Raw genomic sequence first — 19129 nt, 5'->3', positions numbered from 1 at the left:
GTCGGGGACAAACTGTCGTGGACGAAATGTCGGGGGCGAAAGTTCCGGATCCCAGGTTGAGCATGTATGTTCTATAACACAGTTTCCCAACTTTTTTTGTCCCATCGCCCCCTTCTTGAGAAATTTGTTTCTCCTAGCGCCCCCCCCAACGCAATCTCACCCATAGAATCCTATGCTATACCCGTAGCTTCTACCGCCTCCCTGGAACATTCCATCGCCCCCCAGGGGGCGTTAACGCCCACGTTGGGAATCATTGTTCTATAACGACAGTCGCTTACATTACGATATTACCCTCTGGTCCCAATGCACTTTTCAATGAAGTTATAGATGGATCAGTGAGACAAATGTTTTGGTGAACCGGGGGGGGGGGGAAACGATTGTCTCTCCGCCCTCCCCGTGTTTCCGCCTACGCTCCTCATCCTAGATCTAGAGAATGTACATCCAAATCAATACGATATTTTTCAGAGACATGGTTTCACAACCTGTTTATGACAAGTTCGACGAAACTTTGAACCTTGCTTCCCCTTGACATTAATGATATTCGAAATTGACATTTCTAAGACTTCCGTATATCCTTGCAAAATAGAGGTGTCTGCGTGGAAATCAAAGCCACCCATCAGTGACGAGCTCCGTTGCGTCATCGATGACTGTGTATTGAAATAAAATTGCATCAAAGAGAGTTCACTTTCTGCGAAACCCACCGACTGCGACTATGTCGGGAGTTTCGTCAGGGGATTGCTGTCATTCCAATTAGATGCTTATTAACCGGAAGGGAAATAAGGTCTTTTGTTGTCAGTGATTTCCGTCTAGTTCGAGGCAATGACTATTATTTTGTCCGATGTCTGAAGTATCGAAGATGATGTTTTAAGTAGTATTGATTATAGTTGAATCCACCGAACTACAGGGGACCGAAAATTCGTTCGTTATATCCGGAGTATTGTTAAAAGCACAATTTCGTGATTCATGGCAACATCACAAAAATGAAGTCATTTAAACAAACAACTATAACTTACATAAGAAATGTTAAATACGTTGTCCACTGTGTTCTGGCTTTGAGGTGAAAGAACAAAAGTGCTTGTTCAACAACAGATCAGAGTAGGTCTATACAAGGGCGTAGCGAAGGGAGGACTTGAGAGATGAAGCCTGTGAGATGTACACCACCACAAATGTGTGATGCAATTCTCATTCATGAATTTGCTTAAGATAGAACATCCGAATGTAGCGCAAAATTATAAAATTCAGTAAAAATGAGAAATTTTGATGCTGTATATAATTTTCAGTAACTTAAATACTTAGTATGAGAGAAAATTTATATTCAGGCCACTTTTATGAAATTTTTTTTAAGAAAAAAACCTCTTATATCATCTTACACCATTTAAAGATATACCATCAGAATGTACCCCCAAGAATAGAAAATGTGGTAAGAATGTAACATTTTGGCTAAAATAATGAACCAATACGATAATTTTAAGGGGGGGGGGAATTATATTTTGGCCACTTTTTTTTTTATGTGATTTAAAAAAAAAGCCATGGTTAGAACCAACGTGGTTTAAACCAAACAATCCTGATTTCCTGACCGCTCAAGCTGCCCGAGGCACACTTTCAGATAAATGGCCTGCAACACGTTTCCAAACCAAGACAAAGCCGATGACAATGGCATAATTACTATTGCATAATTAATCGATTGTTAAGTGCTGACATAATCCTACCCGAATTTTTCTCCCACAATATTTCACATGAAACTTTATTTTTTCTCAGTACTCTGCGGCCCATCTTCACTTGTCGTGGCTCCACTTTCGTCTGATTTTCACCCGATGCCGCTTTTAGAATATCCCAGGACCAGGGACAGGGCCGTAATGTGCCTTCTCAGGGTCCCGAGGCAGACTTTTCCTCGGGGCCCTTCTTGAAAATGTTATTATTATGCAAAACAAGTGTAAACTTTTGTGGGGTGTCCCATTCGTCTCGGGAGCCCAGGAGAGTGTCCCGGTTGTCCCGGCCTAGTTACGGCCCTGACCACAAGGGGACCATACGGCACCAGGTTGAGAACCACTGGGATAGACTATGCTGGGAAAACTTTCCAGCATCGGTCCGGCCAGGAACTTCTGCAGGAAATTAATCAGATGTTTTAACGTATAATCCGCGGGTTATACGTAGGGAAATATGATACAACTGTACATAGAAAATACTCACTACTTCAACGAACACGTCGCCGACTCGCTGTTTGCTGTCCCATTTGCTGAGCCTCTGTCGAAGCTCTTCCAAGAACTCTTCGTGGTGACCAAGGATATCGGGGATTTGAAAGAATATCTCGTCCACGAGTCCCGCGTCGACTACTCCGCCGTATTCCGAACTCTTCAGAGGTTTCATATATTTCTGGAATTAAATATAAAAATATGGCATCACTCGAAATACAATATGACGGCACACGTATCCTTAAATAGTATTTTACGGTCCCTGAAAGTTTCTCGAGCTCATTTTTAAACTTATGATTAAAATTTCTGAAATCTCTTTTACTGAAATATTAAAAAAAGGAAAGAAATTATGATACTCAACTTATTATCAAGTATGTAAATAAACTAGAAGTCAAATTTTTTAAATTTCTGTTTCTACTAATTCTTATTAAAATTCTTTCTGGGAATTTTTTTTCCCTCCCATGAGTTTTTTTTTTCTTTTCCCCATCGAGGAAAAGAAAAACCTAATTACTGCGCTATTTAATTTTTGATACCTTATTTTTAATTCATTCCCAATTAACTAAAAAAATTCTTACAAATAATATATATTGTACTTTTTTTAAAAAATAATAATAATATTGCTCCCATCCTTTCAAAAAAAAAAAAGGTTTTCCATTTTATTCTTTTCACAAATTTAGTCCATTATTTAAAGAAAATTTATTACATGTATTTTTTTAACTCAGTCACATTTTTTTTTTGATAAAAGTAAATAACTTCATATCATTTACACAAATTTCATTTCATTTAATTCAAAAAAAATTTTTTTTATGACATTGATTTAAAAACTTCCATTTATTCTGAAAAACGAATTTTTTATTATTAAAAAAAATTCATTCTATTTTCTTGTAATTTCATTCTTCTAAATACTTTCCTTTCCATTCTTTAGACAAATTTCTATCTATTGTTCACAGTGAAAATTAATGCATTAAAAAAATAATTTCATTCTTTGCAAATTTCTATTTCCATTCCTTAAATGAATTCTTTTCTATTCCATTCCTTGAATGAATTCTTTTCTATTCCATTCCTTAAATGAATTCTTTTCTATTCCATTTCTTATGTGAATTCCTTTCTATTCCCTTCCTTAAATAAATTTCTTTCTATTCCCTTCCTTAAATAAATTTCTTTCTATTCCCTTCCTTAAATAAATTTCTTTCTATTCCCTTCCTTGAATAAATTCTTTTCTATTACATTCCTTATGTGAATTCCTTTCTATTCCCTTCCTTGAATAAATTCTTTTCTATTACATTCCTTATGTGAATTCCTTTCTATTCCATTCCTTATGTGAATTCCTTTCTATTCCATTCCTTTTGGGAATTCTCATTTTCCTTTCTATCTCATTCCTGAAATTAATTCTTTTATATTCCATTCCTTAAATAAATAGTCCTTTCTATTTCATTCCTTGAAAAATTCGTTTCTATTCAATTCCTTGAAAAATTCGTTTCTATTCAATTCCTTGAAAAATTCGTTTCTATTCAATTCCTTGAAAAATTCGTTTCTATTCAATTCCTTGAAAAATTCGTTTCTATTCAATTCCTTGAAAAATTCGTTTCTATTCAATTCCTTGAAAAATTCGTTTCTATTCAATTCCTTGAAAAATTCGTTTCTATTCAATTCCTTGAAAAATTCATTTCTATTCAATTCCTTAAATGAATTCCTTTCTATCCCATTCCTTTCATGAATTCCTTTCTATCCCATTCCTTTAATAAATTATTTTTCTTTCTTCAATAAAAAATGTTTTCAATGAAGTTCGATGAAGATTCGACAATTTTCAATGAACATTCATTTCATTGAAATTCGAAAACATCCATTTCATTGAAATTTGAAGACATTCATTTCATTGAAATTTGAAGACATTCATTTCATTGAAATTTGAAGACATCCATTTCATTGAAATTTGAAGACATTCATTACATCGTTTACATTCATTACATCATCATTTTACTATCCAAAATAATTTCCGTTTCTTTCGCTAAAAAATTTTCTACCTGTCCTTTAAAGGAAATTTCCATTTTTCAAAAAACAATTTCATTTTTTAAGCAAAATTTATCCTTACTCTTTCAAATCGTTTTCCCAATTTTTTTCTTAAACAAATATATTTGTTTATCCAAAGTTATATTCAATTTTTTTCCCCATCAAAAAAATTACCATTCTTTTGGATGTTTCTTCCATTCTTAAAGTACCATTCCTCACATATCGTCCCATTCTTTCAATTTTTCAATGCTTTATGAAATACATATTTCTTTTTACATCCCATTTCTTTCTTTATCGAATCCCTTTGAAAAGGTTTCACACTTTCTTTCTTTTTGAGGGGGAAAATATTTCCATCCCATTCTTTCTCTCTTTTAAATATTAATATTCCTTCGGTTTTCTTTCTAGTAAAACATACACGACCGAGGCTTTATCAAATACGTGACAACATAGGTAAATTCACCTTCAAATATCAATGAAGCCATGAAATGAATTAGTCGTGTAGTAAAATAAATCATCGTTCATTACATATTCACTCATTGCCGATATCTCACTTCCAATGTGCGAAATAGGGATGGCAATGCCAGGACCCCTTGATGATGAAAATTCAGAATTAATGAAAGAAATAACTGCAGAATTGATGAAAATTCAGAATTAATGAAAAAATAACTGCAGAATTGATGAAAATTCAGAATTGCAGAATTAGTGAAAGAAATAATTGCAGAATTGATGGAAATTCAGAATTTAACGAAGAAACAGTTCCAGAACTGATGAAAATTCTCGGAATTAATGCAAGAAATAATTTTAGAATTGGCGAAAGCCTCCAGAAATTTACCGTGAGTGCGCAGCCCGGGGCGACCGCTCCTGTCGCACATCCCTAATGACAGCTCTGGGCTATACAACACCGGATATACGGACACTATTAGTTTTCATCCTAGACTATTAACTTCTTCACTTTCTTATTTTGAAACTGAAGTTCTCACAATTAATGTGCAATAGTTTTAATAATTGTTTGACTAAATAAGTCGTTCTTATTCGAGTCGTTTCCCCTCTCGAAGCAAAGTTTTCTATTTCAGTATTAAACGTTTTACCATTTCGCGAACTTCTGTTATGCCCTATTTAATATTAAAGAATACTGGCGGCATAAGGAGTTAACAACAACAACAACAAAAAGTACGTACACGCATAAATACCCTTTCTTCAGAACAAAAAAGAAAGAGAAATAATGGTAAGGAAATGTAGTAAATAATTCAAAAGATATAAAATTTTTAAAGACTGCATCTCTATTGAGACTTGAGACTTAAATCTTAAATTTTTGATATCTTCTTTCCACTTATTTCTCCTTTTTTTTTGCATTGAAATTTTCTCAGACATTCGTGAGGCCTTGAAAAATGCATCGAAGTAGTAGTACTTGGAACTTATTCGAATATTTGCAGATGTTACTAAATTTCTTTTAGTTTTCCAACTACGAACCAGATTACCACATTAAAAGAATTATCGTCAAACTGAACGGCAGACATCAACATTTGAGAAATGCATTCATTCCAAAATTGAGTTTTCTAATTGCTAATTTGGAAATCAGATAGCCAGCACTTTCTGAACACAAATGAACACGTGTTTTTAGTAGGGCTAGGAATCGACTGAAATTTGGTAGGTTATTTAACCTTTGCATTGTATGTGAACTTCAAATGTTATAGGCCTGATTGCTCTCTTTGGAGAGACTTCCTAAAACTGATGATTGGCTCACATTCGCTCCTTGAAGTGACTGTTGTTAATTACTGTTGTTTGTTAAGATACTTTTCTTTTTTTTTTGACTGATAAGAATGACTTAGATTGAGCCTCGTAAACCGATTGAGCCTTTTGTAAACACCACGTTTTTGTGTCTCCAACAAGTAAGCGATTTGGGCATTTTCACTCCTGTGCTTAGATAATGCAATAAATAATCTGTTATTAATATTAAACCAGTTCTTGAAACATTATTTATAATAATGGTGACGAGGAAGTGTTCCGGTAAAGGTAAATAAATCGAACCTTGTGTGTACGCGCTCAAAAAGAAACAGATTACGCTATAGTTAGAATTTCGAAAGTAGGCCTAGTTGGTTAGCTGTCAATTTACGATGATGCCAATGAAGATTTTGACTTGTACAGTACTCACAACTTTTAACCGAACGATGGCGATATCTTGGTATCCAGAAGTTGTAGAATGAAGCGGTTTTCACCAAAAATTATGGTTTGTGATTTTCTACCCGACTATGTGCAACTCGTCTTGATGAGGGGTCATCTACATATTTATTATTGTTCAAACTTAAAAATCTTCAATATAAACCTTTATTTGTTTGCATCCTATCTGATTTATCGCATTGCATTTACCCAAAAAATAAAATTTCATTGCTGTAAGTATAAAAATGAGAGAGATATGAGTGAAAATGTGTTGGGGGACACTAAACATTGAGAAACTGAATTTTGAAGGTTGATTGCAGGGGAAAGCAAGTTCCGAACGATAAATACTCCATATGCTAGGCGAGTGTTTGGATCTAGTGCTGTTAAAAAATAAATATTTTTTATTTTATGGAGGTGAAAACTTTTTTTTATTATTATTCATTTTAGTGACTATATCCATGATTGAAACGAATATTTATACCATATTTATTTCAAACGATGTGGCACAAAGCAATTGTTTGTGACGACAATTTCGTCGATTTAGAAAAATAAGAATTTTCCGTCGAACATTGCACTATTTTATGTTATAACCTTGTTTCATTTTGCAATTCTCCAATTTTTAATAATGCTTAAAAAAAATACGAATGAAACGAAATGCCGTGGCTTTAGCAGAGACGACTCCACCAAGAGCCACTTCCCTAAACTTGGCGCATACAAAGATGATTTACGCTATTGGGAGAACCGTTATTTATTGATTATTATCTCCATAAATATTAACATCAATATAGTCGCTGTGGTGGTCGAGTGGTCATAGTGACGGACTCGCATCGCGGGGATCCAGGTTCGAGCCCAACCGTCGCCACAGTGGGGGTCGTCCGATCTCCCCGTTAAAAAGTCTCGCCACAGAGAGCATTAGGCCTACAAACAGTACAAATATTCAGTCACTACACATCACTCACTTCACTTCTGAGATATAGATGGCAGCACTGAAAAATCATACACAACACTAGATACGCACTCAGACTGTTAGGTACACACATAATTCCGGCACAACTCACTAGGTAGTAAATTGCCTATGGCAATAGACCTGAGTTGTGCTCTGCTTGGAAAAAAAAAAAAAACATCAATATAATTGTATAGTATTAATTTGTGAATTCTTTGCACATTATTATATTTACCATTTCAGCTCATGAATGTTGTCTAAAGAATGAAACAAATTTCTGAAATAGTGTTACAAATAAACGTTGTTTATTTGTTTACTCGAATACTTAAAAATAAATAAATGTTTGAACAACTGGATGGATGACTTATTTATCGTATCACCGTATACTTAAAACAATAATTGCCCATTTCAGCATAATTTTGAGCATCTTCGCATAATTTTTCAATGAGTTTTAAATTTATATCTAGTATATGGTCCCTAAAAGTGGTCATTTTGGGTCATATAATCGCTCATATCTTGCGAAATAGAGGTCAGATTTGAATGAAAATTGATTCTGTTGGGTTTCGGCTATGCTGACTCGAATGAAATAAAAATTAATGTATGCTTCTATTCATAATTTTTTTAAACATGTTTTAATAATTCATAACTCATATTTTAAAAAATCCAAATTCCAAATGAGTAGTAAAATTATGTTTGGTCTGTTGGAATCTATCATTTAAAATGAAAAATAATAAGATACCTATATTATTTCAGCAATTATGCACAAAAACAAGATGTTTCTGTTTAACATAACGACATTAGTTTTTCAATCATTTATATTTCACTAACTGTTCGTTCAAAATTGATGAAATTTGGTATTTCGGCATTTCTTGAGATACTAAATCCAAATATGGAAGAAAAAAAATGGGGTTGCTATTGAACTTTCAAAAGTTGGATCTAGTTTTAACATCTCTCCCTTAAGAAAAAATAAACTCAATACACTTATGGAAGATCTTAAACGAAGAAGAATGGTACCTTTTTTTTTTCTTTTACAATAAATAGAACCTAAGATATCGTCATCGTTCGGTCAAAAGTTGTGGGTACTGTACATCGAATGGCTCGAGTAGCATTTGCTAGCTAACGAAGTGGAAGATGAAAAAAGCGTGCTCGGAGATCAACACCGAAATGAAATTTAAATGAAAATTAAATTCCGTAATTATCCAAGTCTTTGCATCGGCGGGCCACTGCAAAAAGCTCCAAGGACCTTATGTTGCCCGCGGGCCTTGAATTGAAAATCCCTGGAATAAAGCATCAAATATAACGATACACATACTCACATTAACGAGGATGTGCAGGGATTCGACGTAGGACTTCTCAGTGTCGTACAGCTCGGCCACAACATGCGTCCGCGTATCCTAGAAGAACAAAATTAATCTTGATTTAATTTGATACAGTCTTTCGCAATGGCATTAAATTAAAAGTTTCAGAAGTCAATTACACTCACAGTGAAATACTCTCGAATCCACCATATAACCATACAATTATAATATAAATATCGTACCTGTTTGCATACAAGGAGTATATACATAATTTTGACATGCAATGGTGTCATGCAGCCTTTATCTCATCAAGCGTCCGTCGTAGAGGTATAATTTAAATTTAAAAAAATGCCTAAAAGGCGTACAAAAATTACCCTGTACCAGTTTCGAGAGTGAAAACAACATTGCATAAAAAAATAAATGAAATATAAATTTTTATACGGTCCCCTTGTCCTCTAACTTTCAATTAGAAAGTTGATGCCCTGTCTCTTCTGAGCCCAATAAAAACAATTTCACTTTCCCAAGTGCAATATTCGCTGAGATATTTGATATAAGAATTTAGATAATTAGATTCTTACACCGTAAAAGATTTTGGTTTTTTTTTTAACTTTGTAACCCACTTTATCTTCACTCTTAAAATTGGTACGGGATGATTTCTGAACACATTTTGAGCATTTTCTTTTAAAGTATAGCCATACCTCTACAACGAACCTCTAGGCCGAAAAACACTACACCCTATATAAAACAAGACTATTCCGTCTTCTCATTACCTTTTAATACGAGCGGGTCGGGTTTTATCTGGACGTTATTGTTAGGATTTCCAGTCTTTCGAATACCTTTCATTCGTCAATAACAACGATATAATACGGAAATACGAGATTAAAGAGAAGAGAAAACAAAAAATTTATGGATTTTTTTTTTTCCTTCCACGGAGTGCTTCTGACAGATATCCAGGATTATGTTCTTCTGTATTCTACAGCGAAAATTTTTGATTTATGGTACATATCTTTTGACAGCGTGTGTGCATATACATACGTGTATATGAAGCTTTATATATGGCAGTCTCATAAAATACAGCTTATAAGTTCCACATAAAAAGAAATGTTACGAATTTTCAAAAGAAATCGTATCCGAAGGTTTTTTTAGGTGTTAAAAGTGCATGGTTACGAGAGTTCTAGAATTTTCGCAATTGAAATCACGGCCAAGGTGTTCTTTTCTTCGAGCATAAATTTCAGGTATTTGGCAGACTTTTCTTTCATCTGTGTTAATTTACGATGAAAAGAATGACAATTTATTGATACCGTGATTATGCGTAACCACTGGCCAATTTCGGTAAGTTTGTGTTGAAAAATTTGAGCATCCTCTATTTTGATCCCTACTTCTCATCTCACTTTATCCCATTTATTATTATCCCTATTTCTAATTCCATCATCGCATCTATTCTCATTACTATTCTTCATCCTATTATCATCGTTTTCCACCACTATCTCTCACACCATTATCACAAATATACACAGAATTCTCATCCCTATTTCTCATTCCATCATCATATATATTCGCACCTCTTTTTTTCCATTGTCATAGCATATATGTTCTCATATCCCATCTCATCATTAAATATGTTCATATTCCTCATTCCATCATCATCATATATTCCATTTCATCCCATATTCCTTTGCATGATCATTATATCATGTCCTCGTCTGCATTCCTCTTCCAATCATCATCATATATATTATGTTCTCATCCCTGATCCTCATTCCATCATAATCATCATCATATATATTATGTTCTCATCCCTGATCCTCATTCCATCATAATCATCATCATATATATTATGTTCTCATCCCTAATCCTCATTCCATCGTCATCAATATTCTCATTCCCCTATCATCATCATCATCATCAAATATGTTCTCATCCATAATCCTCATTCCATCATCATTATGTATGTTCCCATTTCTCCTATCACCACCATCAAAATATGTTCCCATTTCTCCTATCACCACCATCAAAATATGTTCCCATTCCCCTATCATCATCAATGTTCTCATTCCCATCATCATCAAATATTTTCTCATCCATAATCCTCATTCCATCATCATTATGTATGTTCTCATTTCTCCTATCACCACCATCAAAATATGTTCTCATTACGTTAAATTCCGTGTATTGCAAATTTATCATATTTACCGGTGATTATGTGCAATCCCCTCGCTCGTATTGGTAAATATGATTATATGAAAGGGAAAAAGTTTGTAAGCGCGACACTACGAATGACATTCCTTCTCTCTCCCCCTTGCCACCTTGCGTTAATTTAAACGAGTATGTAAATTTGATACGTACACCAAAAGGATGGGGGCTGGAATAAACAGGGCCAGTTGTCATAAGAACCTGAAGTTATGAATATTTATTCGTAGTGTGATTAATGGTTAATTTTAATTGATGCACCGTCGTCGTATCAATGATACAAATCGTCAATGAATTATCTAAATTGTCTACCATTTGACATGAACTTCAGTCTAGTGTAATGCTGATTATATTCGCACATGTTGTTAAATATGAAGAAAACCGACAAAACCAGGGGCTGATAGAAAAAAAAAATTCTCTCTTTCTTCACACTAATCTCAATTTATTTTAGCAGGATTTATTTTATGGCAAAATACGTGTGTAGTGCACGCATCATGTACTGATAAGTGGTTAAATAGAAGTGGTTATTCCCATATGATTTCTTTAGTATTTATCAAACTTTTGCCAACTTCATTTGGGAATTGTGCATAATCACCGGTAAAATTTACCAATCTTACCATGACGATTGATAATTATGCATAATTTCAGATTCATCACATTTACCATTTGTAGCAGAAACATATTTTCACTTTTTTTAATTACTTTTCATATGCAAGGCTGGAAAAACCGCCAAAGCTTTTGATAATATCACGTGTGGGTACACCATATTCACAAGCATACCAACTGCATTAAATGGTAGAAAATTCTGATTTGTTGACAGATGCAAGGAGTTCCCCGGCAATTAAATTTGCATTTCCGTATGATTTCTTCCGCATTTATCAAACTTACCAACTTCATACGGGAATTATGCATAATCGGCGGTGAAAGTGATAAAAGCGGTGAAATTTATCAAACTTCCCGAGACGATTGATGATTATGCATAATTACCGATTTATCAAATTTATCGTCAAAGAGAAACATGTTTTCGATTCTTTAATTCTGTTTATACTCCGCATATAAGGCGGAAATAAGAACCCACCAAGGCTTTTGATATTATCATGCATGTTAAGTAACTTGAATATCAACTGCATAAAATGCTAGAAAATTCCGATTTATTAAGAAACACAAAGAGAAGTTCCCTGGACCGATTAGATAATCTTCAACAATTTAAATTTAGTATAATTTAATTATCGTAACTTCATTCCTTAATCTCTCTCTTTCTCTCGAATGTACATTCATTGTAAATATCTTTCTCTATAAGTCTTCTCGCAACAGTAAAAGTCCGTTATAACGAGTACAGCTTATAACGAAAATCTCGCTATAACGGGTGATTTGCAAGTGATTCTCAAATAGATAACCTTAACGGTACAAAAAAATTATTCGGTTATAGCGAGTTGAAAATTAGGAAGCATTCGCTATAACGTCGAAAGGATTCTCAACAACAACAAAAAAAAAGCCAGTTATTCCTTCTCTCTCCTCAAAAATTACACATTATGACTCATCACGGCACATGCTACTCGTAAAAATTACTCCGGGATACTTCAAACAAGGGACAGACCAGAAAATTCAAATCGTTTTGATCTCCCGCTTCCTATTTTTTGTCGTCGTCGTCCCCTCCCTTCTATAAACATGGGTAATGTGATGATTATATTCGACTTTAGTCTTTTCCCAGGGCCTAAGGAAACACTCATTTCCGAATGACTGAAAAAAATCGTGCTAAAGGAACTTTCCGATTAGCGGGAAAATGTTGACGAGTCCATAGGAATGTGGAAAAAGCGGACAGTGATACAATAATTGAAAATATTCAATTGTTCAGTTGTTCGACTAAATCCCTTTGAAAATATGAAATTCTATGCAAAATTGTCTTGGAGAATTAACGGCTGTGAGACCCCAAAAATCAGTTTCATGAATAGAGTTCAGTTCATTTGTTAATATTGAAACGAAATGATCCAAAAAACATTTCAATGCAGATGAAGAATCCATTTCATACAGTTTTATAACCTGGTCAGAACAAAAAAAAATGGAAATTCCATTATAATGTGGTCAGTTATAGTGACAATTTTCCTCGTGGTTTGGTACTGTTGCTATATAACGGACACTTTTACTGTACATCTTACAATGAAAAAATAGCGTAAACAGCGCGTATAACATAAACATTGTACTATAAATTTTTACCGATATTCCAATGAGGCTGTCGTTGGCAGCGACCGTGAAACGCCGAGAGAAAAAATATCTCAGGATCCGATCCGATATCCAAGGATCACTTCGGGATCTTTTATTGGTCGATGGCAACATCCTTCTTCCACATCCTACGGAACGGACATTATAAACCGAAGTCGAATGCTTTTAAAAACCGAAACCTTGTGGTCAAACACGGTAGTGCCGAGAGGCTTTCTGTCGCCAACAGCGACAGGTTTGGCGATCGGAAAATTTCACCGTCTGTTTTTTTATATCCAATCAAAAAATCTTTCCCCCCCCCCCCCCCGCGCCCCATTTCTTTTAACCGGAAAATTTTTAACGGGATAAACAAGTCAACCAATTTATTAACGAAACCGTTATTTTTCCTCTTCCATTAACGTTCATCAAGTTTGGTTTCTGTAACATGCCTTATTTAGTTTCCAGCCTTAAACGATAGCCACTGTACGATCGCGTAAATATCAGGGGTGGATTATATTCACACCGGCGTTTCAATCCCAGCGACAGCACAGAAGTTGTTTTTCCGAATTCAAGCTTTGTGAGATAACTTTCGTCCAAAAGAGGTCTTATTAAAGTGACCAGCTGACCTACACGAAAGTTCATTCATAACACACGCATTCAGTTCCTCTTAATCGGGTAACGGATAAATCTTCTAGAAGCAAAATTTCTCTTATAGAGAAAATTTTAAAGTTCCCCGCTTATTAGAATAATGTCAACAACTTCTCCCCGTTTGATCGAATATTGTGATTCACACAAAAGCTATGAATGTAGGCACACACACACACACACACACACACACACACACACACACACACACACACACACGCTATATTAACCAAACACAAAATCTATAAATGTATATTAACCACTATGTGTATAATATTTTTATTAGATAAAACATTTGGAAATTATGGGAAATATTTAGCCAGTGTTTGGGTGCGGGTAGTCCAGGTTGATAAGGTATTCGCCCAAAGGATGTTTAGAGGTGTCGCGAGTTCAATACCCGGTTCGCCCTTGTCCGAAACTCTCCTGCTGCAGGGGTTCAACGGAAACGGCGACATGACCACAGAAAAAATGTGGGACTACTGCTACCGCAGGGAGTCCCACACCGAGGGGTTAGCGCGCCAACCTCTGAGTATAAGAGAAAAAGGCTGCCGTTCGAAATCGGCAATAGATTGTAGGTCCCGGTCTAATTAGCCCTCGTGCGCAGAAAATGACCGTGGTGCGACAAAAATGATCAAAATGATATTTTGCCAGTTAAAATTTACGAAAAACTTGGACTTGGAGGGTCTCTTAGTGTCTGAGACAAGGGCGCTCAACCTTAATTGGTTTGAAAACGTGTCGCTTGCGATTAAAGTGATCTGTGACAGCATCGCGGTTGTAAATGTGCCGCAGATTACCTAAATGATTTGGGAACGTATCACGACCAACTCGTGACGTGGTCCTACAACTCTGTCCTCTTAAGTACTCTGAAACTGTGCCGCAAGTCACTTAAGTGAAGTGCAAATATGCCGCGGGTCACTTAAGTGATCTGGAACTGTGCCGCAAGTCACTTAAGTGAAGTGCAAATATGCCGCGGGTCACTTAAGTGATCTGGAACTGTGTCGCGGGCTTACTCAAAAATTATCTGTAAATATGCCGTGGGCCACTTACGTGAGCTAGGGATGTGCTGCACGTTACCTAAGTGATGTGAAACTGCACCGTGGGTCACTTAAGTGATTTGCAAATGTGTCGCCGCAGTCCACTTGAGTAATTTGCAAATGTGTCGCCGCAGTCCACTTGAGTGATTTGGAATGGTGTCGCGGATTACTCAAGTGATCTGCAAACATGCCGGGGGTCACATAAGGACGGATCCTACGATTACTTGGTTCGCGACGCAGGGTGAGATAATTAAAGTAAAAGATAATAAAAGTCTAAAACAGGGAACGTTCAGACGTTTCGAAATGGATAGAGAAGGAAGACTGCTCGTTTTTTCGTTGCTGCGTATTATGCCCTAATATGTGGCGAAGAATTAGAACGTGTGCGAAGAAAATAAAGTGCAGCGCAAAAGGCGATGGTGGATGATGTCAGTCAATAAGAGCCGCAACAGGTAACTAAAATACAAAATGAAACATCACTTTTCATGTAAAGCATTTAATTTAAAGTAAGGTAAAAAACTGTAATTTTTACAAACAAATGACTTGGAGTAAAATCATCTCAGCAAATCATGGCACAAGGGGGGGGGGTGACAGGGCTCTAGCTCTGATGCCTGGGACAGTTCTCATCATTTTTTGCTTTTTTTACGCTATAAATTAACTACAGAAGGGGCCCCCGTGAAAAGTCTGACCGAAGGGCCCGCAAAAGATCTCAGCCGACGGGGGCCCCGCTCCAGGATGTGGAGGCCATGCAACAAATTTTATTTTATTAGTTGAATGCTTTAATCATTGCGAGAAAACCGATTACAATTTAACGAAAAATCCATCATTAATTAAGATTAAATTCACGAGAAATGTAATTAGTTATTTACACACACACACTAATAATTTGAGCAAAAATACTATAACTGTTATAGTAATGCGGCAATTAGAACACAAATTTAAGAACATAAGTATGCACGCAGTAATGTACATAACGACGATTTACTCACTTATTTCGGATACAACGCCAGTGATTTCCTTTGTGACTTGAGGAAGGAACCATCTGGCAAATTTCAAAATTTTCCACTGATAAGGGGTCATTCAAGTATTACGTCATCCCAGCATCGGGGGGGGGGGGTTGTGGATTTGCTGAGTTTTGATATGACAAGGGGGGGGGGGGGTTTGAAAGTAGCTTACGTCATCAACCACCCCTTTTTGAAGATATGAAATATTCTAAGCTGCTAACGAAATTTTGCTGACGAGGAGAGGGGGGGGGGGGGAGTCAAAAATGGCTGAAAATCTGCTTACGTAATACTTGAATGGCCCCTAAGTGCAAACTTAAATCACTTTAAATTCTTTTCGAGGCGTTGTACACTTTAAACCTGTCGTTATGATCATCGTTTTTCTCAGATTTAATTATATGTCCTTCCATTTTTGTTCTCAGTTAAGCCCATAGATAGTGCTTACTTTTTTATTAAAGTAAAAGATCTCCAAAAAAAAAGTCTGCACAAACGCCGAAGCTTCGTGCAAAATGTCTTAAAATTAAAAAAATGATCGCGAAAAGAAAGGATTTGAGTTTGTGAAGCAAATTGAAAGTTTTGGATGCAATAAAAAGCAACTCAAGATGAAATTCCCAAACAGCATGGAATTTCTAAAGCGCAAGTATCGAGCATTAAGAAAAATTTAGATGAAAATGAAAAACAGAGATTGGTGCAAGAACGGAAAGTGTGTACAGAAAACAAAACGGAAGAGAAAGTCGAATTTCTACAGTATCAAAACCAAGCTGTATTACAATGGTTTCATGCTTAAAGAGAAAAAAAAATGTGTTAATCAACGACGTCATAATTAAGCAAAAAGCACAGAAAGTCACCAAACATTTAGAAAACTGAAAATTTTTCTGCTTCAAAAGCATAATTACACAGATTGCAGTAAAGGAACAATTCGATGTTTGAGACATTGCAAACTATACAGGGTGCATAGCTAACAGCACTCGCCGCCAATTACCGGCGAATCCGTTAATCCTAGAGACAATACTTCAAATAAAAAAAGGATTCAAATAACGTTTATATAGACTTCGGATAAGTCATTCATTTGGCAAGGGATTTTATAGTTATTAATATAAGAAAATAAACTTCTTGTACAGACTCCCTGTGCTCAAAAACCCGATTAAAAGTTTATTGCCTTAATAAGTACAATTCGTCAGTATGAAGTGTGACCTCCTCGGTCGGACACTGATGCACATTTGGTATCAGGTATGCATGCCGTCCACTGAATTGTTGACGAGAGCATGATGGATTTCGTCTCATTCGTCCTTTAAGACTATTTTGGATTCCTATACGGTTCGTGGGGGGGGGGGGGGGGGGAGCACCCCACGTCTGTCGGGTGCATTACAGACGTGTTGAATGGAATTTAAGTCCGGGGAATATGCAGGCAATGGCATGCGCTCAATATCTTAACTTGGACACTACATTGTATGTGGATGGGCATTGTCATCCATGAACGGAAAGTCTAGACAACTACACATCGTAAAAGACGGGGATATGACCCAGGAGAATGTCCGTGCAATAACGATATCTCCATCAAATATTTGAAGCGGAGTTCTGCCATTGTGCATGATACCCGAACACACCATTACTCCTTGGCCATAGCGACCGATTTCCTGGACATTCTGCTGATGGTAAGAGTTCCCTGCTCTCATCATAGCAGATGGCGTAACTAAGATTTTTGCCAAAATCTGTTAGTCACAGGGAGGCCATATGAAAAGTTTAATTTTTTTTTTTTTTTAATTTCATGCCACTGTGGTGGTCGAGTGGTTATAGTGCCGGACTCGTGATGCGAAGATCCGGGTTCGAACCCCACAGTGGTGGTCGGCTGAAGTTGGTTTTCTGTGGTTCCCAACTTCAAGGCGCAAATGCGAGCCGATCTCCCCGTTAAAAAGTCTCGCCACAGAGAGCAACAGTCCTACAACGGTAAATCATTCAACCGTAACACTTCACTCATAGTTAGTAAAACTGGGGGGCAGATGACAGCACTACACATAACAAGCATTACACAGAAACAAACTTTACGTCAGGTTGCACTACACGTACACTCACATTCCCGCATGTACCGATTCGTTGGGGGGGTTCCGCGGGGGGGGGGGGTGCATGTGTGGTGTAGCAGTAGTAGGTAGGGGCTCGGGGATCCATGATGTTCTTAAGTCAGCCACCTCGTTGGGCAATTTTCCTGTTGTGGCGTTGTATTTGTATTTGTATAACCAACCCCTTGCCATATGAATGACTTATCTGAGGTCTACACGTTATTTGGATACTTTTTCTAATAGGATCAACCTCTAGAATCAACGATTCGCCAGTAATTTGCGGTGGGTGATGATAAGATTATGCGCAAGAAGTTATGCGCTCTGTATAAGACATTTTGAAAACTATAATAACGATATGAAACGGCAATTGTTGATTGTTCCCCGCTCGATCAGATATCATGGGCTGGAACCTTTGTCATCCGTTTAAGCGGGGCAGACTGCAATTGCTTATTTTTTCACTTTCAATGTGAAAGACGGGTTGACTGAGTATTAATTACACAAAACTAACAGACACGCGTACACTTTTACGTTTTGCAACGGCATATTCCAACCCAACTTGAATTTTCTGGGATGATACGGGTGGTAAATTACCTAATTATTCAATCTGATCATTTTTGGTCGCACTACGACCATTTCCTGCAGACTAAACGGCTGATTAGACCGGGACCTATACTATTGCTTGTTGCTGATTTCGAACGCAAGCGTTCGACTTTTTTTTGTCTGGTCGAGAGGTTGGTGTGCCAACACCCAAGAATTCGTTCTGCGACCGTCTCGTCTCGTCACCGTTACACCATTATGCCTCCATATCAAGAAGGATTCCGATAAGGACTGGTCAGGTATCGAACTCAGGACACATCTCAACACATCTTTTTGGTGCACTTCCTACAGTAGGCGTGTTTCTCGAATAAATCAAACATCAAAAATGAAATGAAAGTTTTATTTAATTACAATGATCACATAACCTAAAACTTTTACTTTACATTAGGAAAATTAGCGCTTTCTATTGGCTCATCAGAGAACAAAAATAAAAATTAAAGGTACTGATTGAAGACTTGTCAACTTAGTATGTGCTGTACCTACTCTAGAATGTTTTTTTTTTAATCTTAACTCAGTAACGTATTTTCCATTAATTTCAAATGTTTCATCAAATAAGAAACATTGTCTCTCTCTGTAGTGGTTTAACGTGTATTAACGGTTGACGTATGTGAAGCGTAATATCCGATCAAGTGGGGAAGAGTATGAAATTACCGTATTAAGCAAAACTTTAACTGTGGAAGAGAAATTATGGTGCTGGAGGATTTTATTCGTGTAAGCGGGACCGACTTTATATTTCAAAATGTGAGTTTTCTTCTCGTGATTCAGCATTGAACTACTCAAACGAGCACGTATTCACGAATGGGAGGGAGGGG

General features: G+C 36.4%; 1 protein-coding gene across 2 annotated transcripts in view; it reads right to left on the bottom strand.

Moving 5' to 3' along the window:
• Positions 1–19129, bottom strand: part of LOC149069554 (uncharacterized) — a 232130-nt gene that overhangs the window by 41916 nt on the left and 171085 nt on the right. For both annotated transcript variants that reach the window (XM_089250180.1, XM_089250181.1), the window contains 2 exons: positions 8619–8696; positions 2191–2373 (listed from right to left, as the gene is read on the bottom strand). In XM_089250180.1, coding sequence (XP_089106306.1) covers positions 2191–2373; positions 8619–8696 — 261 coding nt within the window. The remainder of the gene's footprint in view (positions 1–2190; positions 2374–8618; positions 8697–19129) is intronic.

Source organism: Pholcus phalangioides, unplaced genomic scaffold (assembly GCF_987345545.1).
Source record: "Pholcus phalangioides strain wild (caught in Gottingen) unplaced genomic scaffold, Ppha-v1.0 ptg000022l_1, whole genome shotgun sequence".
Taxonomy (NCBI): Eukaryota; Metazoa; Arthropoda; class Arachnida; order Araneae; family Pholcidae; genus Pholcus; species Pholcus phalangioides.
This window is presented reverse-complemented; position numbering and strand designations above follow the sequence as displayed.